At 34.1% G+C, this 22,682-nt stretch overlaps 2 protein-coding genes across 2 annotated transcripts in view; both read right to left on the minus strand.

Moving 5' to 3' along the window:
- The window catches only part of LOC148952579 (putative G protein-coupled receptor CG31760), a 578,976-nt gene that overhangs the window by 99,417 nt on the left and 456,877 nt on the right, over positions 1-22,682 (minus strand). The window lies entirely within an intron of this gene.
- LOC148952581 (heat shock 70 kDa protein cognate 4-like) lies at positions 4,956-6,869 on the minus strand. Its single transcript, XM_089088643.1, has one exon. It carries the CDS (start codon positions 6,867-6,869, stop codon positions 4,956-4,958), a length of 1,914 nt encoding a protein of 637 aa, XP_088944769.1.

Below are 22,682 nucleotides of genomic sequence, written 5' to 3' on the forward strand. Positions count from 1 at the left end.
TTAACTCCTGATTCAATACAAAACCAGCTGCTTACCTCATTTCCTACCTTAACCGCATCAGTGTTATTCTCGTGCATAGCACTAATCACTTTAATGTATTTGTCTGGTATACCATACAAGGATAAAACCTTTACTAAAGCTATTCTATCAACAGAATCGAACGCTTGCTCATAATCTACAAAACTGAGGACGAACGGTGTTTGAAAATTCAGGAACTTCTCAATTATTAACCTAAGAGTGAAAATTAGGTCGACACATCCTCCACCTTTTCTAAAACCGCAGTGTCCTTCTCTTAAAACTTTGTCTACGGCATCTCTCAGTCTAAAAAGTACCATATTAGTAAGTAATTTACTGCCTACAGAGACCAGACTAATGCCTCGATAATTACCACACTCGCTTTTATTACCTTTCTTATAAAGTGGCTTAATTAAAGTTTTCCTAAAATCGTTATGTACTTCCCCTTTTTCAAAAATTATATTAATAATCTTCAGTAACTTATTTCTAACCTCAGAGCCACCATATTTAAGAAACTCATTTACCACCCTATCAGCGCCTGGAGCCTTATTATATTTTAGTCCTTTTAGTGTGGTCACATATATTAAGTTTGCCCAACAACCGTCTAGCGAAGGCGGCTTACAATGAGATGTGGAATACTTCTGAAGCTCTTAGGAATTTTCTTTGCAAGTGCAGCAAAAATTTTCTGTATTTTTTGTTGTCTAATAAAATTATCTATTTTCTAAAAAAGCAAAATGGCCAAAACAAGTTGAATCCCAGCTGGATATTTCTGGATTTTCATGGACATTGAATAAGGGCCAGGGTACCCAAAGTAAACCTGACGATTTCCTTGGTAAGTTTGAATCGCGCCTTCGGGACCAGGAAATCCGGCTTTGGCTTATTGGTGTAGAGAAATATAGCACCCTACGTGTTTGGAATCAGATTAAAGCAACGAATGGATGGTAAGCAAATGGAAGTGTAAGCAAATTGTGTGCCATCGCGTAGGGGACACTAGGAGTCATATGACGAAGATGGCTCAGAAGGTAGGTGTGTTTGTCCCCTTTGCGGGGAGCATGGGGATGGACTGGAATATTTTCTGAGTAATTAATTAAACAAACCTTTTTGCACAAAATAAGTTTTTCAAAGAAAAGTAAAGAACTCCATTAAACCAAAAATGAGCAAAATAAAATCAAATACTCTACTAAGCGTGAAACTACCACAAATCAGCATCGATAAATAAATGAAACCTAAAGCGAACAGAAATTACAATAAATAACGGAGTCAAACTCAAAACGAGCAGAAATTAACATAAGTCGGGCTCAAAACTCCTATGCCTTCCCAAGGCCAGAACATAATTTGCACTTGAACAGAAATTATTCCGTATATGAAAGGTGCTGTCCCCTCCTCAACGCCTCGCTCTTTGCGCCAAAGTTTGACCTTCTCGCAACTCTTTCTCTACAGAATGAATGTGATTGCAATTTACAGGAGATACTCCAAACACGCAACAGGTTGAAAAAAAAACTATTTAAGATAGGTATTTTAAGAAAGAAAATAAGAAAATATTTATGTAAATGTGTACTGAAAGCCACATTGAATCGCATTGAAGCAACTGAGCCCAAAAACTATAACAACTGTTTTTGTTTCTTGTGAAAAATTTTACTTCCAGGCTTTTTGTTAACATCTGGATTTTTCCGAACCGCTGGCATTACTATGTTTTAAGATTTTCTGTAGAGAAGAGCCGCCGACAGCCAATGCTGACAGCAAATTTTTCTTAATGATAATTTGCATTAGGAAACACAATGTTTTGTATCGGGTGTAGCACATTTACACCTTTATCATTTGTTCTCTTATACAGGATTAATGGCCCAACATCTCTCGGAGAGCAAAGAAAATGAGCACGTCATCGAAAGTTAACAAAATCCTTAAGCATTTTCTCATTATGGTTTTTCAGGTCAGTCATTTGTGCGTTTTTACTTTTTCTGGCAGCTTAAATCTCCGCTGGCACTTTTAAGGCTCAAATGGCAAGTCAGGCAAATTCAACTGTCTTTCTTTCGGGAAAGTCTAACCTATGGAACAAGATGTTTTTCTATGCCGCCTTTTTCTGAAAAAAACAAACAAACAATGAAAATGGTATTTTATTATGGTTGCTCCCTTAGGAGCAACCTAGTAAAGATCGAACACCAGCCCATTGTAACTGGAAATTCAAAAACGTGTTTTGAAAAAAAAAATGTAATACAAGGAATACTCTAAAAACCAGTCTATGACGACACTTCAAAAATAAATGACGATATTTCAGAGAATGAGGTAGCGGAGTCATAAACATGACACCATACCTTAGAGAAGCAACTTTTCATAATTAAAACAAAATCTCCCACTATGCTCTAAAAATGTTTATGGAGAATTTTACAATGGGAATTTTTCAGCAAAGATGAAATTTTCTGGGGGGAGGTTTAATCTATTTCTTCTATAGTTGGTCCACCAGATTCTTGAGGTCGGTCAGGCATTTCTCCAGACGTACTTTCAACCCCTTGATAAAGTTTTGTTATTATAGGCTGGCATATATTTTCAGTTCCTTTTTGCTTATCTTCATATTCTTCTTTCTCAGCCAACTGATTATTGTCATAAACATGACACCATACCTTAGAGAAGCAACTTTTCAAAAGATACGCGCGTTATATCATTTTCCATATGAAGATGCCGTTTCTGTCAAAAATGCATTTATTTAAACTTTATATTTCGTTACTGCTCATTCACAACGAGATTTTATTAATGCCAAAACTAAGCTAGCGCTAATTTTAGCCAATCAGAATCCTTTGTAGAATTTTTGGGCCAATGAAAAAACTATGCAAAAAAATCTGATTGGCTCATTTTAACACTAGCGAAGTCCAGGTATTAGGCAAATCTCATTGTGCATGGGCCTTTTTTTAAAAAAGGCATCAGATGTGGCAATGTTCTTCCAAATGGACCCTCTCCTAATTTCATTAAAAGGATATGATTTTCATAAGCCCTTTGGTGATTATATCCTGTTTTGCTTCTCATTTTGGGGATTGAGTAGGAACTTTCAGGAAAAGTTTTCTTTTTCTGGAGCTGGGATGGAGGCTACTTAAAATTTTTTGGAGAAGTTGCAAACTATTTTCGTCTATTTTCCTTACAAGACCGTATACAGCATGGCTTTTTAATCGTTCTACAGGCTCTTTGACTAGTTATAAAATAAAATAACAAATATTTCTTATTATAATAAAAAAGGGAAACTAAAAATACAAGAGAGCACTTTTTGTGGACAGAAAGTGTGCAAAATATTGATACACATTAGATTGACATGGTCAGAGGCACCAAATTGGGCAATTACCCACTACATTCTTTTGCCCCCCTTAGATTATGAAAAATAGCTTTTTTAATATTTTTATTGAAAATACTTTTTTTGGCGTTTTTACTGAAAAATTGCAAAAACAATGATATTGCCATCCTAAATTATTAAAAATACTTTTTCTTCTAACCCCCCCCCCCCCCACACATTTTTTGAACTGGCACCCCTAGACAAAGCGATTTGGGATTTGCAACCCAAAAATAAAAGCTCTAGATACTGAAGATAAACAATCTGAATTATGCAATAAATCAATGAGCATCACAATAGTATCATATCCAGAAACTCACGATTAAAAAGAAACAGGAACGTTCTCAATTAAAATAAAATAGGAAAGGGATTATTTTTGAAATTGATATGATAAAAGGAAAAACCTTTTTAGCAGGTGAAACAAGAAAGCCTTACGAAGCTCCGGCATAGGATTTTAGTAAGAAAAACGTTTGAGTCATGTGCCATCATGCTAAATAAGGACTAGTTTCAAAATTGATGATTACTTTTTTCTAATTCCTTCAACTTCTTTGTGCTTTTTCTCGGTTATTCAAAATGATTCAAAATGAACAAAACTTAATGGATTGCAAACGAGACTCGCTAGATAGTACTTTTTAATCTTTCAGGTCATTTTTAAGGGCCAAGGACCAGAAAGTGCTTTCAGATCACGCATAACAAACGGATCATGGAAGTGTCATATTTTTAGGACCTGGCCCCTGGACTAGACTTTAGCTAAAATTTACGAAAAATCAAAAACACGATATACCCATTAAAGCACTTGTTTTATTTCATGAAATTAGGATCTCTACCTGACAGTAGTAACCATGCTTTTATAGCTAAAAATGAACTAATCTGTCCTTGATAGAAGAGATGAAAAATGTGTTTTAGTGGTTTATTTAAACATAACATATTTTCACAAGTTTTAGTCTAAATGGAAGAGTAATTTTTAAATATTTAAAAGAAGGAAGAATAATAAAACATCTGTAATTACGAATTGACTGTATTTGTTGTATTCTAGCAAGTTTTTATTTGGCCATAGGGCTACTGAAAATTTGGTTTTGTGGGGCTTGGGGTAACGACAACTCCGAATTATCCAGGGCCGAAAATGTCCATTTTAGCTTTAATCGTTTTTCTTAGGTTTTTTATTTCCTTTTATTAAAATAATTGCGACATAACAAGTGCGTTCATTGAAAAGCTTTTAGAATAATATTTGATAATAAAAAAAAAGATCAATTCATCAAGCCAATAAGCTGAATAAGCTTACCATTAATTTATTCGGCTCTATTTCAGGTAGTATAATATTATTACAATTTCACTTAGTATGCCAAAACTTGATCCAATTCCTTTAAATTGTTTTTGTTGAGTTTCAGCAGTTTTTTTAGTCATCCGCCTACCAAATCGGCTTATTCTGCAAGACAATCCACAAAGGAATGCGAAAAAGAATATTTAGGATGTCCCAAAAGCCGCCAACTTTATCTTATTTTTGCGATTCGAAGCTGCTCGCAGAAATTTGCAGGATAATTAAAACAAAATCTCCCACTATGCTCTGGCTATGGAGAATTTTACAATGGGAAGTTTTCAGCAAAGGTGAAATTTTCTGGGGGGAGGTTTAATCTATTTCTTCTATAGTTGGTCCACCAGATTCTTGAGGTCGGTCAGGCATTTCTCCAGACGTACTTTCAACCCCTTGATAAAGTTTTGTTATTATAGGCTGGCATATATTTTCAGTTCCTTTTTGCTTGTCTTCATATTCTTCTTTCTCAGCCAACTGATTGTCATCCAGCCATTTAATAGTCTCATTACAGGTACTTATGACTGTGTTTCGGTCATCTTCACTAATCTTGTTTTTTAAATCTTCACCTTCTATAATCTGTTTTAAATTGAAACAATAGGATTCAAGGGAATTCTTAGCAGAGATTTTATCCCTTTGTTTCTCATCATCGGCACGATAACGCTCAGCATCATTGACCATTCGCTCAATTTCATCCCTAGATAAACGATCTTTGTCATTAGTGATCGTGATCTTACTTGATTTACCCATGGATTTTTCAACAGCGGCAACATTTAAAATTCCGTTAGCATCAATATCGAATGACACTTCGATCTGAGGTACACCTCGAGGGGCTGGTGGAATTCCAGAGAGCTCAAATTCTCCGAGAAGATTATTATCTTTTGTCATGGCTCGTTCTCCTTCATAAACCTTAATCAAAACTCCAGGCTGATTGTCCGAATAAGTAGTAAAAATCTGAGTTTGCTTCGTAGGAATGGCTGTATTCCTTTTTATCAATGAAGTCATAACTCCTCCAGCTGTTTCAATACCAAGAGAAAGAGGTGCAACGTCCAACAAAAGGAGATCCTGAATTACTTTGGACTTGTCACCATTAAGAATGGCAGCCTGAACAGCAGCACCGTAGGCTACTGCTTCATCAGGATTGATTGACATATTGAGTTGTTTTCCGTTAAAAAAGTCTTGTAGAAGTTTTTGCACACGTGGAATACGAGTTGAGCCTCCAACAAGAACAATTTCATGGATGCTTCCTTTGTCTAGTTTAGCATCCCTGAGAGATTTTTCAACTGGCTCCATTGTCCTTCTAAACAAATCAGCACAGAGTTCTTCAAATCGAGCACGTGTAATGGAGGTATAAAAATCAATGCCTTCATACAGAGAGTCTATTTCAATTTTAGCTTCGGTAGAGGCTGACAAGGTTCTTTTCGCTTTTTCACATGTGGTCCTAAGTCTTTTAAGTGATCTTGCATTAGTTGAAAGATCCACTTTATACTGTCTTATAAACTCTTTGACGAAGTGGCTCACTAGTCTGTTATCAAAATCTTCTCCACCCAAATGTGTATCCCCTGCCGTTGATTTTACTTCAAAGATTCCATCTTCGATCACAAGAATGCTCACGTCAAAAGTACCACCACCAAGATCAAAAATGAGCACATTTTTTTCAGAATCGTTTTTCTTATCTAGGCCGTAGGCAATTGCAGCGGCGGGCGGCGCATTAATTATACGAAGAATATTAAAGTTTGCGATGACACCAGCAGCCTTAGTAGCTTGTCTTTGGGCATCGTTAAAATAGGCAGGTACAGTGACAACAGCGTCACTCACTGGTTCTCCAATATAAGCCTCGGCGATTTCCTTCATCTTACTAAGAATCATTGAAGAGATCTGCTCGGGCATGAATGTTTCTGCCTTGCCTTGGAATTCAACTTGAATTCTTGGCTTGCCATCTTTATTGACTACCCTGAAAGGCCAATGTTTCATATCTGATTGAACTGAAGAATCTTCAAATTTTCTACCGATTAATCTTTTGGCATCAAAGACTGTGTTTAAAGGGTTCATGGTTCCTTGATTTTTAGCAGCATCTCCAATAAGACGTTCAGTATCTGTAAATGACACATAAGATGGTGTTGTTCGATTACCTTGATCATTGGCAATGATTTCAACTTTACCATGTTGAAAGACACCGACGCAGGAGTAAGTAGTTCCTAAATCAATACCAATTGCAGGTCTTGTAGTCATTTCTAATATTTCTTTTGAAATTGTTTTAAATAGCAAATGAACCCAGTTTTGTAGGACAAACTTGCATGATAAATTACATCTTTTAATTCTTATAATAGTATTAAGAATTACATAAAAATAAATCTTGATGAAGTGAAAATTTTTATGCATTTAAAGTTTCAGTAGTAGCTAATAGGGGTAAATATCCAATCCGGAAAAAATTTCAAAACCGAGAATTTATTCGATGACATCATATTGCCTTACGATACCAACTCTTTTGAATATTTAATGTTTCACGATGTTCACTGTCTATGATCCATAGCTATTTTAAATGATCTAATCGCGTCTCTAGAGATCTTATTATCAATTTGTAGTTCCTGTTTAGATTCGAATGCTATAGTTTGCATTCGAGATGGCAAAACAACTTGCAAAGTTCTATTCAACAATCGAAAAAGTAAAAAAACAATTTAATTACATGATGACTTTAGTTATGTGTTTTGTTATGACGCTATTTTAGTGCAATTTTATGTTGTATGCAGAAGCTTTACAAATAGTTTGCTTTCTACCTGATGACTTCACTAGATCCGTTACTCCAAAACATCTTTAGTCGGATTTATCGCCGCTGCACTTCAGAATAGTGCAGCTATGTCAAACTGTCTTAAGAATTTTGGGTTTACAGTGTATATTAATCTACCATTGCGAATATATATAAACATACGAACCTCGGAGCAAACTCTTCAACTATGTTTTATTGTACTTTGTGCTGCACTGGTGACAATTTCGTCTGCTCAGTTTACCCGTTTGAAGCTAAGATGTTGTTTCCAACGCGAAAAAGGTACGATGTGCCTTGTCAATGGTGCATTTTATATAATTAATTTAAAGACCATTGTTATTAATAAGACTCATTGATTCTTATTAAATCCTTTATGTAAAACCCCCCAAAAATTACTGCATTTTACATAATAATGGATAATTATTAAAAAAGAACCTAATTGACAAATACCATTTATGATGAACTATGTCGGTCCTTTATGTAACCTTTTATTTACACTGTCTGTGTTTTTAAGATGTAGTCTTTAGCACGAGTAAGACACGCATTTCCCTTTATTACTACAGCTAAGTCCAATGTATGCAATGGTTTGTTCTTCTAATAATGTAATTTCTGAAAATATTTGATATGAAATTACAAACAGAAAAAGCCTATAGTTTTTTCTTAATTGGAATAGCAAGAGACGACCTGGCTACAACCTATGCTTATGACGTCATTGATCAATCTTTAATATGAAATGTGCAGTTTTTCTTAGAAAAATTAATTCTATTTTAAAAACTATTGGGTTTAATTACAAAAGGTTTTCAACCCCATTAATTTCATTTAAAAAGAGTCATTGAACAACTCTCTGCGATGTTCCAGTGCCAAGCTCTCTGTGGAAGAAAATAAAGAAAAAAGGAGGCTGTTTAGGCAGAATGCTGCAATAGCTACCACTTTTCTAGATTTTCAAGCCAATATATTTCCCTTGTTGTTCAAGCCAAGGGACAGAAATTTTTCTATAAAGGGGTTTCAGACAAGGTGGTTCTAATCGTGTACTTTTTATTCTGATCTGATTCTATTTTTAGGAGCTATGGGTTATTGTATTTCTTAACATTGGACGTGATCGTCTCTTACTAGGTTGCTAGCTACCGCTGCAACCCACAGGATAATCTTTTTTACAGGGACAAGTAGCAAGCTGGTCACTCAACATTGCTGCGGTGGGAATCGAACCCGGTCCCATGTTGCCAAGCAGGGTAAATTTCAAAGGATGTATGTCTTATATAATCTTTATGATATCATGTTATGTGATATTATATTCTCAGGTTATATGATATTATATTCATGTTATGTGATATAATTCCCTTGTCAAAAGATAGGTGTGTTACCCCCTTGCAAATGAAGATGCAGGTTTTTGTCAGAAATTGCGTTGTATTACAAAGTCATCTCTTATTAATTAACAGAAAGACATAAAATGTGATGAACTTAAGCTGGCTGTTCTCTAATATAAATGTTCTTTGTTTGTTGTGAAATTACAGACAGGAAAAAGTCTATGGCTTTTTCTTAATTGAAATATTAAGAGACGACCTGGCTACAACCTACGATTATGATGTTATTGCTCGATTTTTCACATGAAATATGCAGTTTTTTGTAAAAAAATTAATTCTATTTTTGAAATTATTTGTTTTAATTACAAAAGGATTTTAACCCCATTAATTTCCTTTAAAATGAGCCATTGAACAACTCTGCAATGTTCCATTGCCAAGCTACCTGTGGAAAAAAAAGAAAAAGAGGAAAAAAAGATGCCGTTTAGGCAGAGTGCTGTAGTAGCTGCCACTTTTCTTGATTTTCAAGCCAATAATTCCCTTGCTGTTCAAGCCATGGGACAGAAAGTTTCCTATATAGGGGTTTCGGACAAGGCGGTTCTAATGGTTTACTTTTTGTTTTGATCTGAATCTATTTTTAGGACTTATGGGTTATTATATTTCTTAACATTGGACTTGATCGTCTCTTACTAGATTTGAACAAAATTAGATGAAATTAATTAGCTAATTTGACATGACATAGTAGGTAACTAAGGGCAGGAGCTTGTTCTTTACTATAACAACCAGGATGATGTCAGTTACAACCTGGAATTTGTTTTATGCTAATTCATTACAAACAGGAAAAAGCCTACGGCTTTTTCTTCTTTGAAATAGTAAGAGACGAACCACAAGTAACTACCCTTGGAACCACAATATATCAGTTACTATACATAAGCGATCGTTCTTTACTGTAAATTCGATTCCCGGTATTGGAAAATTTTTAACTCTATAATCTTCGAACATTAGAAGCTCTAAACCTTTTATAATTTATAATGAACCACATCGATCCTTTATGTAATGATCGTCTCTTACTAGGTTGCTAGCTACTGCTGCAACCCAAATTATGAGAGGCAGCCTGACCAAGTGGTCCAAGACACTGGTGTTAGCCACCAGTCTCTTCGGAGGCGTGGGTTCAAATCTTACCGCTGGTATACGATTATGTTTGAAAGACTGCAGTGTGAAAAGACATCAAAAATGCAGTTTTTGGTGGAAAAATTTATTCTCTTTTAGAAATAATTTATTTTATTTACTATAGATTTTTAACCCAATTAATTTCCTTTAAAATTAGCTATCGAACAACCCTCTACGATGTTCCAGTGCCAAGCTATCTGTGGAAAAGAAAAAAGAAAAAAAAAGAAAAAAATATCCCGTTTAGGCAGAATGTTGTAGTAGCTGCCACTTTTCTTGATTTTCAAGCCAATATATTTCTCTGGCTGTTCAAGCCAAGGGACAGAAAGTTTCCTATACAGGGGTTTCGAACAAGGCGGTTCTGATGGTGTACTTTTTGTTTTGATCTGACTCCTCTGTTAGGAACTATGGGTTTTTATATTTCTTAACATTGGACGTGATCGTCTCTTACTAGGTTGCTAGCTACCGCTGCAACCCGGGTAAGAGACGAAACTCAAACAATCAAGTAGCTAACTAAGTCCAATGTATGGAATGGTTTGTTATTCCAGTGATCGTCTTTTAATGTAATTTGAATTACTAACCTATACTATAATTAAGTGGAGTATAAAATTTAGTATAGGTAAGAGGTCGTTCTTTATTATAAAGAAAAAGATACCGTTTAGGCAGAATGCTGTAGTAGCTGCCACTTTTCTTGATTTTCAAGCCAATATATTTCCCTTGCTGTTCAAGCCAAATGACAGAAAGTTTTCTATACAGGGGCTTCGGACACGGTGGTTCTAATGGTGTACTCTTTGTTTTGATCTGGCTTTTTTTTTAGGATTATGGGTTTTTATATTTCTTAACATTGCACGTGATCGTCTCTTACTAGGCTGCTAGCCACCGCTGCAACTCGGATAATTGACAAACACCATTTATTATGAGCTATATCGGTCCTTTATGTAACAAAAAAAAAAAAAAAAAGAAAAAAATATCCCGTTTAGGCAGAATGTTGTAGTAGCTGCCACTTTTCTTGATTTTCAAGCCAATATATTTCCCTTGCTGTTCAAGCCAAGGGACAGAAATTTTACTATGCAGGGGTTTCGGACAAGGCGGTTCTAATGGTGTACTTTTTGTTTTGATCTGACTCTTTTTTTAAGAACTATGGGTTTTTATATTTCTTAACATTGGACGTGATCGTCTCTTACTAGGTTGCTAGCTACCGCTGCAACCCGGATAATCTTTTAATGTAAAAAAAATATAAATACTGTAATCTTAACTATAGTAAAGTTGCGTATGCAAGTTAGTATAGGGAAGAGTTTGATCTTTATTATACTGGAAACAAAGAAAAGAGAAAAAAATATCCCGTTTAGGCAGAATGTTGTAGTAGCTGCTACTTTTCTTGATTTTTTAGTACTGATTTTTTAACTTGCGTGTAGCTTGCTCTGATCTAGCCATTATGTATTCATGAATGAGACCATTTACAGTTTTGACGTTTCTTATACAGTAATTATGACGTCACTGCATCAAAAATACAGTTTTTATTGGAAAAATTTATTCTCTTTTATAAATAATTTATTTTATTTACTATAGATTTTTAACCCAATTAATTTCCTTTAAAATTAGCTATTGAACAACCCACAACGATATTCCAGTGCCAAGCTATCTCTGGATAAAAAAAAAAAAAAAAAAAATATCCCGTTTGGGGAGACTAACGTGGTTAAAGTCAATTTTCTTGATTTTCAAGCCAATATATTTCCCTTGCTGTTCAAGCCAAGGGACAGAAAGTTTCCTATACAGGGGTTTCGGACAAGGCAGTTCTAATGGTGTACTTTTTGTTTTGATCTGACTCCTTTTTTAGGAGCTATGGGTTTTTATATTTCTTAACATTGGACGTGATCGTCTCTTACTAGGTTGCTAGCTACCGCTGCAACCCGGACAAAAACAATCAAGTAGCTAACTAAGTCCAATGTATGCAGTGGTATGTTATTCCAATGATCGCCTTTTAATGTAAACAGCCATGATACTGATGGGAATTACATAATCCCTATTTATGTTTCAGTTAACATGGGCTAGGTTTCGTTCTTTATTGTAAATTTTTAATTTTCTTTAAAATGAGCCATTAAACAACTCTCTAAGATGTCCCAGTGCGAAGCTATCTTTGATTTACTAACCTATACTAAAATTAAGTGGCGTATAAAATTTAGTATAGGCAAGAGGTCATTCTTTGTTATACTATTCCTTTAAAATGAGCCATTTAACAACTCTCTACGATGTTCCAGTGTCCAGCTATCTGTTGAATTGTTAACCTATACTATAATTAAGTGGCCTATAAAATTTAGTATAGGAAAGAGGTCATTCTATATTATAACCTCCAACAATGGAATTTTTTTTCCTTGAGTCTGTTTTCCTTTAGAATTTACTTCATTTGTTATAGATAATTTTTTATGCATAACGTTAAAATCAGCGTCTTTTTCTGCATCTTATGTTTTTACTTTTCTTTTGTTCTCTATTTCTATGACTGCATGCACAACAGTACTCTCCCTTTTCTTTCCTGTTGGAGAAATTTCCGTTAATAAGGGTACTTCATCTGGTGTACCTCTGAGTTGCCTTTCTGGGAAACTCAAACAATGGAAGATCTGTTCTATAAATTTTTCTCAAACGGTTGTACTCAATTAAAGCATCAACATCGCAATAAATCTTTGTCTTATCAAATTCTACTAGATGTAAAGCTGCACTAGTGGTCACACGGGAAAGAGCAACGTACATCATACCTAGACCAAAGCAACGATTACCTACGTCAACAATTGCACACTGTAAACTTAGTCCTTCAATTTTTACTTCTCGATACGCCTGGTCGGTTGAATACCTTTGCTTTTCTCTTATCAAGATACTATCTCTGTTATCTGTGTAGTACTTTTTTTTAACTTGCATGCAGCTTGCTTTGCTCTAACCATTATGTAATTCACGAATGAGACCATTTACATCTTTTTCGTTCTTAAGTACTAACACTTTTCTTGATTTTCAAGCCAATATATTTCCCTTGCTGTTCAAGCCAAATGACCAAAAATTTCCTATATAGGGGTTTTGGACAAGGCAGTTCTAACGGTATACTTTTTGTTTTGATCTGACTTTTTTTTTTAGAAGTTGTGGGTTTTTATATTTCTTAGCATTGGACGCGATCGTTTCTTATATTTAAAATACTGTAATCTTAACTATAGTGAAGTTGCGTATGCAAGTTAGCATAAGGAAGAGTTTGATCTTTATTATACTCTAATATAAAACTATGACGCCATTCATTATTTATCTAGTAGGGTTTCAGACAAGGTAATTCTAATGATGTACTTTTGTTTTGATTTTACTCTGTATTTAGGAGTTTTGTTATATTTCTTAGCATGGGACTGATCGTCTCTTACTAGGTTGCTAGCTACTGCTGCAACCCAAATTATAAGAGGCAGCCTGGCCGAGTGGTCCAAGACACTGGTGTTAGCCACCAGTCTCTTCGGAGGCGTGGGTTCGAATCTTACCGCTGGTATACGATTATGTTTGAAAGACTGCAGTGTGAAAAGACATCAAAAATGCAGTTTTTGGTGGAAAAATTTATTCTCTTTTAGAAATAATTTATTTTAGTTACTATAGATTTTTAACCCATTTAATTTCCTTTAAAATGAGCTATTGAACAACCCTCTACGAAGTTCCAGTGCCAAGCTATCTGTGGAAAAGAAAAAAAGAAAAAAAGAAAGAAAAAAGTATCCCGTTAAGGCAGAAAGTTATATTAGCAGCCACTTTTCTTGATTTTCAAGCCAATATATTTCCCTTGTTCAAGAAAAAGGACAGAAATTTTCCTATACAGGGGTTTCGGACCAGACGGTTCTAATGGTGTACTTTTTTTTTTGATCTGACCCCACCTTTCTTAAAAGCTATGGGTTTTATATTTCTTAACATTGGACGTGATCGCCTCTTACTAAGTTGCTAGCTACCGCTGCAACCCGGATTACATTTCGTAACCTTGGACGTGATCGTCTCTTACTAGGTTGCTAGCTACCGCTGCAACCCGGATATAGGCTACAATTCGTTCTTTATTGTACCTTACTATATTACAAACACGAAAAAGCCTATGGCTTTTTCTTAATTGGAATAGTAAGAGATGACCCGGCTACAACCTACGATTATGACATCATTGATCAATCTTTGATATTAATTATAATCTGATTTTAGTTACTATGGGCTGGAAGTTTGTTCTTTACTTTAATGCAGCTACCCCAGCCACCACCAAATATCAGTTACTATGGGCCAGAGATCGTTCTTTAATGTATTTTCTCAGATCTATTAGTGCAGTCCAAACATTATTGTTGTAAGTAGGCTGACCATTGACAATGACTACAAAACTATCAATGTTAAGAAGTTTTTCAGGCTGAATATCTGCATTTGCTTGCACATCAACAGGTAGATATACTATTCTCCCCTTAAGAGCGTCAACAAGTTCTGTTCTAGGTCTCTTCAATGCAGTTACTTGTCCTAATCTGACGATCGTAAGACAAGGCATTACAAATCGAATCATTGCCATTTCAAAATTATTTAAACACTTTATACATTCCGGTGTACAGTCTATATGAAGGTTATTTAATACTGATCGGACATTCTCCTGACTTTTCAACATTTTCCCAGCACAGTAATCACAGACAAAGAATGAATCTATGACATCCTCTTTCCAGCCTGTACATTGAATTAGTTCTTCTCTGTCATCTTTGGGTATGTCCTGTTGTAGGTGTTCTAAAATCGTGGCCATCATTACATCAAAACCTTTCTTATTTGAAAGGGATCTTAGACTCTTGAATTGGTATTTTGTCTTTATCTGCTCACAACTGTCACAATGCATTGTGGGGTATACATCCCTAATGTTAGCTACCTTATCAAGGCTCTCACCAAATTATTTTATTATTGTATTTTCATCCACAGAAACTCTAATATTGCTATCACCGTAAATGAAGTCTTGACTATTATTACGACAGAGTCTACTTGACACTTCTTCTATGTAATGACTTAGTTCCTTGTACGAGCCCTCGACTTTTAGTAGATTAATATGTTGTATAATCTTACATTTTGATACTGCCTTATATACGCTATTAATGAAACAGTTCAAGACAGGAAAATGTGGAGCTAGTGCCCTTAGAGAACGCAAATAGCTCTGACATCCCTCATTTGGGCTACAGTATAACGAATGCCCATGCTTTCTTGTGTCCCTGTAATTGATTTCACAATAATCCAAGCCGCCAAGGTAGAAATTAACCACTTTGTCAGTTGAAAATTTTAATGCTATATTGTTTTCAAGGATATCAAAAAGAATTTGACATAATTCAATATCCGTCGGATAGAGCTTGCGGATATCAGGGTGACATTGCCAAGTAACCTGCTGCCCAATTTTTGGTTTTGAATGTTTACTCAGATTGTTATAGGTGACTTCAGCCATCATAATTTCCTTGTCAGATCTAGTTTTAGAGCATTTTTCAATAGTTGTCTCGTACTTTTCAGGACAGTTTGTTCTACTACACAGAGAATTTTTTGCCAAATATTCAGTAGAACTAAACGAACTGTTTAAAACACAGTTAGAAATGCTTTTTTCTTGAGTCGGTGTTCCAGGAATTTGTTCTGAATCATTAGTCTTACAAACACATTTACTAATAACCCTAACAGGCTCGTTTTCGCCATAATTGAAAAACATTGCTTTTCCTTCGCTGTTGATAGGTATGCTTGTATATATATTTTTATTGCTGCTACATAAACTGCAATTGCTCCTTCCAAAATTAATATACGAATTTTCTAAGAAGTACGCCTCCGTATATTCACTGTGTTGTCGAACATTTTCCATTGCATCTATAAACTGTTCCGCAGTTGCCAATCCATACCTTGGAAGCTTTTCGTTAAACTGACAACATTTCTTTTGGATATTGCTATGAAGCTTTGCCAAAGCATTTCTAGCCGACTTTTCAACAGCATCCGCTCTTTCAAAGAGAATTTTAATCTGTAATTTCGAATACTTTTCGTGATCCCGATAAAACATGCGTAAAATGTTTCTCAATTTACAAAGATCAGCCTGCATTTTTGCCATCTTCTTGTATTTCTGAATGTAATTTTTCCCTTTGTCCTTATGCGTTCTTCGGTACAACCTCGCAGAGAATTTAATTTTTTCATTATAGCTTTTGTCACCCCAGTATCTACCCATTATTCTGGTAGCAACTTTTTTCTTATGTTTGTTTCGGTAATCTATATCGTTATCATACCTTTCCTTGCTCTTTTGTTTCGCTGTCTCAATTTTCCCTTCTCGATACCCCTGATCCGTAAGATACCTCTGTTTTGCTCTGTCATATTTCATTTTCTTAAATCCTGGATCACAAGACATCTTAGTAGCAATCCTTACGCGTGCTCGAGCTTTATTGCGTTTGGTGGCATTTTTATCTCTTTTAAATAAACTTTTCTGACATTTCAGGATGTTAGCTTTATTTTTTGTGTAGTAAAGTTTTCTATTAGTAGAAATTTGGATTGTTCTATTTTGATATTGTTTTTGGTTATTCTTTCTTTTTTTCCACTCGCGTGAGATCATATTTTTTCAAGGTTTAAAATTATTAAGCACACAAAATCCCGTGTCGAGTATCTAAAACCTAGCATAAAACAAAACTAATTTTAAAATTTTCAGGTATTTATCTTGTTTGAATTACAAAATTAGTATTATTGGTTAGACACCATAAATATTTTTGCAGTTTACATAATAAGTTTAGTGATTCTGGACTGAAAACTAAAATAATTGCAATTATGAGACAATAATATGGAGATATGTACTTTACGGGTTACAAACCAAAAAAGCTTGGTTCCAGGATACAATAATAAATTTGAACTGAGATGAAAAAAAAATTTCTTCCAGGAGACAAAAAGCAAAACTAATTTTAGAATTTTCATGTATTTTTGTTGTTTAAATTAAAAAATTACTATTACTGATTAGGTATCATAAATATTTTTGCAGTTTACATAATAATTTTAGCGATTAAGCCAAAAAAGAAAATTTTGGTTCCAGGAGTTTCGGTTACTATTGAGACAAGTAGCTATTATTACTATAGAGTTCATTACATGGACTGTTTTATTGCTTCAAAATTCAAATATCTTTGAAAAGACTGCAGTATGAAAATACATCAAAAATGCAATTTTTTTGACAAAATTGATTCTACTTTAAAAAGTATTTTATTTTTAAATACAAAAGTGACTAGATGTTGCAATTTCCTTTAAAATGAGCTATTATACAGCTCTCTATGATTTTCCAGTGCCCAGCTAGCTGAGCAGAAAAAAAAGCGGAAAGAAAAAAATATCTCGTTTGTGGAGAATAACGTGGTAAAAGTCAATTTTCTTGATTTTCAAGCCAATATATTTTCTTTGTTATTCAAGCCAAAGGGCGGTAAGTTTCCTTTATAGAGGATTCGGACAAGGCGGTTCTAATGGTGTACTTTTTGTTTTGATCTGACTCTGTTTTTAGGAGTTGGGGGGTTTTATATTTCTTGACATTGGAGGTGATCGTCTCTTACTAGGTTGCTAGCTACCGCTGCAACCCGGATTTCGGTAATCTATATCGTTATCATACCGTTCCTTGCTCTTTTGTTTCGCTGTCTCAATTTTCCCTTCTCGATACCCCTGATCCGTAAGATACCTCTGTTTTGCTCTGTCATATTTCATTTTCTTAAATCCTGGATCACAAGACATCTTAGTAGTAATCCTTACGCGTGCTCGAGCTTTATTGCGTTCGGTGGCATTTTTATCTCTTTTAAATAAACTTTTCTGATATTTCAGGATGTTAGCTTTATTTTTTGTGCAGTAAAGTTTTCTATTAGTAGAAATTTGGATTGTTCTATTTTGATATTGTTTTTGGTTATTCTTTCTTTTTTTCCACTCGCGTGAGACCATATTTTTTCAAGGTTTAAAATTATTAAGCACACAAAATCCCGTGTCGAGTATCTAAAACCTAGCATAAAACAAAACTAATTTTAAAATTTTCAGGTATTTATCTTGTTTGAATTACAAAATTAGTATTATTGGTTAGACACCATAAATATTTTTGCAGTTTACATAATAAGTTTAGTGATTCTGGACTGAAAACTAAAATAATTGCAATTATGAGACAATAATATGGAATGTACTTTACGGGTTACAAACCAAAAAAGTTTGGTTCCAGGATACAATAATAAATTTGAACTGAGATGAAAAAAAAATTTCTTCCAGGAGACAAAAAGCAAAACTAATTTTAGAATTTTCATGTATTTTTGTTGTTTAAATTAAAAAATTACTATTACTGATTAGGCATCATAAATATTTTTGCAGTTTACATAATAATTTTAGCGATTAAGCCAAAAAAGAAAATTTTGGTTCCAGGAGTTTCGGTTACTATTGAGACAAGTAGCTATTATTTTATTACTATAGAGTTCATTACATGGACTGTTTTATTGCTTCAAAATTCAAATATCTTTGAAAAGACTGCAGTATGAAAATACATCAAAAATGCAATTTTTTTGACAAAATTGATTCTACTTTAAAAAGTATTTTATTTTTAAATACAAAAGTGACTAGATGTTGCAATTTCCTTTAAAATGAGCTATTATACAGCTCTCTATGATTTTCCAGTGCCCAGCTAGCTGAGCAGAAAAAAAAAGCGGAAAGAAAAAAATATCCCGTTTGTGGAGAATAACGTGGTAAAAGTCAATTATCTTGATTTTCAAGCCAATATATTATCTTTGTTATTAAAGCCAAAGGGCCGTAAGTTTCCTTTATAGAGGATTCGGACAAGGCGGTTCTAATGGTGTACTTTTTGTTTTGATCTGACTCTGTTTTTAGGAGTTGGGGGGTTTTATATTTCTTGACATTGGAGGTGATCGTCTCTTACTAGGTTGCTAGCTACCGCTGCAACCCGGATGTACTTTACGGGTTACAAACCAAAAAAAGTTTGGTTCCAGGATACAATAATAAATTTGAACTGAGATGAAATACATTTTTCTTCCAGGAGACAAAAAGCAAAACTAATTTTAGAATTTTCATGTATTTTTGTTGTTTAAATTAAAAAATTACTATTACTGATTATGCATCATAAATATTTTTGCAGTTTACATAATTATTTTAGCGATTAAGCCAAAAAAGATAATTTTGGTTCCAGGAATTTCGGTTACTATTGAGACAAGTAGCTATTATTACTATAGAGTTCATTACCATGAACTGTTTTATTGCTTCAAAATTCAAATATCTTTGAAAAGACTGCAGTATGAAAATACATCAAAAATGCAATTTTTTTGACAAAATTGATTCTACTTTAAAAAGTATTTTATTTTTAATTACAAAAGTGACTAGATGTTGCAATTGCCTTTAAAATGAACTATTATACAACTCTCTATGATTTTCCAGTGCCCAGCTAGCTGAGCAGAAAAAAAAGTGGAAAGAAAAAAATATCCCGTTTGTGGAGAATAACGTGGTAAAAGTCTATTTTCTTGATTTTCAAGGTAATATATTTTCTTTGTTATTCAAGCCAAAGGGCGGTAAGTTTCCTTTATAAAGGATTCGGACAAGGCGGTTCTAATGGTGTACTTTTTGTTTTGATCTGACTCTTTTTTTAGGAGTTGGGGGGTTTTATATTTCTTAACATTGGAGATGATCGTCTCTTACTAGGTTGCGAGCTACCGCTGCAACCCGGATATTATTATAATAATGGGTTATGATATTTCATAGTATTGGACGTGATTGTCTCTTACTGGATTGCTAGCTACCGATGCAAACCGGATTATACTATTACTATTAATTATTATTTTAGTCACTATAGCTAGTGTTTGTTCTTTATAGTTATGACTTTAAAAGTATATCGATCTTTTAAAAAATCATTACAAACAGGAAAAAGCCTATGGCTTTCTCTTCTTTGAAATAGTAAGAGACGAACCTCAAGTAACTACCCCTGGAACCACCATTTATCAGTTACTATGGATGAGAGATCGTTCTTTACTGTAATTCTCTTTTAGAAATAATTTATTTTAGTTACTATATATTTTTAACCAAATTAATTTCCTTTAAAATGAGCTATTGAACAACCCTATACGATGTTCCAGTGCAAAGCTATCTCTGGATACAAAAGAAAAAAAAAAGAAAAAAAGAAAAAAATATCCCGTTTAGGCAGAATGTTGTAGTAGCTGCCACTTTTCTTGATTTTCAAGCCAATATATTTCCCTTGCTGTTCAAGCCAAGGGACAGAAATTTTACTATGCAGGAGTTTCGGACAAGGCGGTTCTAATGGTGTACTTTTTGTTTTGATCTGACTCTTTTTTTAAGAACTATGGGTTTTTATATTTCTTAACATTGGACGTGATCGTCTCTTACTAGGTTGCTAGCTACCGCTGCAAACCGGATATATATTTTCAAGGAAATTAATGTAATTTAAAATGAGATATTTAAAAACCCAAGAATTTTTTAAAGTGCCAAGATATCACTGGATACAAAAAAAGAAAAAAAAAAGAAAAAAAAAAGAAAAAAATAAACAGGTTAGGCCTACGGGTTCCAGATCGACCCAGGTAAGTGATTTTAAAGACATTATATATCCCGTGATTTTAAATCCAAGGGCCAGAAATTTTACTATGCAGGGGTTTCGGACAAGGCGGTTCTAATGGTGTACTTTTTGTTTTGATCTGACTCTTTTTTTAAGAACTATGGGTTTTTATATTTCTTAACATTGGACGTGATCGTCTCTTACTAGGTTGCTAGCTACCGCTGCAACCCGGATCTTACTAGGTTGCTAGCTACCGCTGCAACCCGGATCTTTTAATGTAAAAAAATATAAATACTGTAATCTTAACTATAGTAAAGTTGCGTATGCAAGTTAGTATAGGGAAGAGTTTGATCTTTATTATACTGGAAACAAAGAAAAGAGAAAAAAATATCCCGTTTAGGCAGAGTGTTGTAGTAGCTGCCACTTTTCTTGATTTTTTAGTACTGATTTTTTAACTTGCGTGTAGCTTGCTTTGATCTAGCTATTATGGATTCATGAATGAGACCATTTACAGTTTTGACGTTTCTTATATAGTAATTATGACGTCACTGCATCAAAAATACAGGTTTTATTGGAAAAATTTATTCTCTTTTAGAAATAATTTATTTTAGTTACTATAGATTTTTATCCCAATTAATTTCCTTTAAAATGAGCTATTGAACAATCCTCTACGATGTTCCAGTGCCAAGCTATCTCTGGATACAAAAGAAAAAAAAAGAAAAAAAGAAAAAAATATCCCGTTTAGGCAGAATGTTGTAGTAGCTGCCACTTTTCTTGATTTTCAAGCCAATATATTTCCCTTGCTGTTCAAGCCAAGGGACAGAAATTTTACTATGCAGGGGTTTCGGACAAGGCGGTTCTAATGGTGTACTTTTTGTTTTGATCTGACTCTTTTTTTAAGAACTATGGGTTTTTATATTTCTTAACATTGGACGTGATCGTCTCTTACTAGGTTGCTAGCTACCGCTGCAACCCGGAAAAGAAACCACAACATAATATCGTGTTTTTCTATTCACGTCATAGCTCTAATTTAAAGCTATGACGACATTCATTATTTATCTAGTAGGGTTTCAGACAAGGTAACTCTACTGACGTACTTTTGTTTTGATCTTACTCTATTTTTAGGAGTTTTGTTATATTTCTTAGCATTGGATTGATCGTCTCTTACTAGGTTGCTAGCTACTGCTGCAACCCAGATTCACATATATATTATTTATGAGAGGCAGCCTGGCCGAGTGGTCCAAGGCACTGGTTAGCCACCAGTCTCTTCGGAGGCGTGGGTTCAAATCTTACCGCTGGTATACGATTATGTTTGAAATACTGCAGTGTGAAAAGACATCAAAAATGCAGTTTTTGGTGGAAAAATTTATTCACTTTTAGAAATAATTTATTTTAGTTAAAAAAGTTTTTTAACCCAATTAATTTCCTTTAAAATTAGCCATTGAACAACTCTCTACGATGTTCCAGTGCCAAGCTATCTCTGGATACAAAAGAAAAAAAGAAAAAAAGAAAAAAATATCCCGTTTAGGCAGAATGTTGTAGTGGCTGCCACTTTTCTTGATTTTCAAGCCAATATATTCCCCTTGCCGTTCAAGCCAAGGGGCAAAAAGTTTCCTCTGCAGGGATTTCGGATATGGCGGTTCTAATGGTGTACTTTTTGTTTTGATCTGATTCCTTTTTTAGGAGCTATGGGTTTTTATATTTCTTAACATTGGACGTGATCGTCTCTTACTAGGTTGCTAGCTACCGCTGCAACCCGGATTACAAACAGGAAAAAGCCTACGGATTTTTCTTCTTTGAAATATTAGGAGACGAACCTCAAACAATCAAGTAGCTAACTAATTCCAATGTATGCAATTGTTTGTTATTCCAATGATTGTCTTTTAATGTAAAAAACTAATTTTAAAATTTTCAGGTATTTTGTTAGTTTGGATGAAAAGATTAAAATTATTGCTCAGATATCATAAATATTTTTGCAGTTTACATAATAACTTTAGCGATTCTAAACTGAAAAATAAAATATATTAAAAAATTGATTTTTTTTATCTGAAAATACATAGTAAATCCCAAATCGGGTAGTTAGAACCTAACCAAAAATAAAACAATTTTAACATTTTAAGGTATTTTTCTAGCTTGAATTGAAATATTCGAACTATTGCTCGGATACCATGGATATTTTTGCAGTTTACACACGCTGCAAAGAACTCCCAGGCTGATCTTTGTAAATTGAGAAAAATTTTACGAATGTTTTACCGGGATTACGAAAAATATTCAAAATTAAA

Source organism: Artemia sp. Qi Xiang Cuo, chromosome 5, assembly GCF_049724085.1.
Source record: "Artemia sp. Qi Xiang Cuo chromosome 5, ASM4972408v1, whole genome shotgun sequence".
Lineage (NCBI taxonomy): Eukaryota > Metazoa > Arthropoda > Branchiopoda > Anostraca > Artemiidae > Artemia > Artemia sp. Qi Xiang Cuo.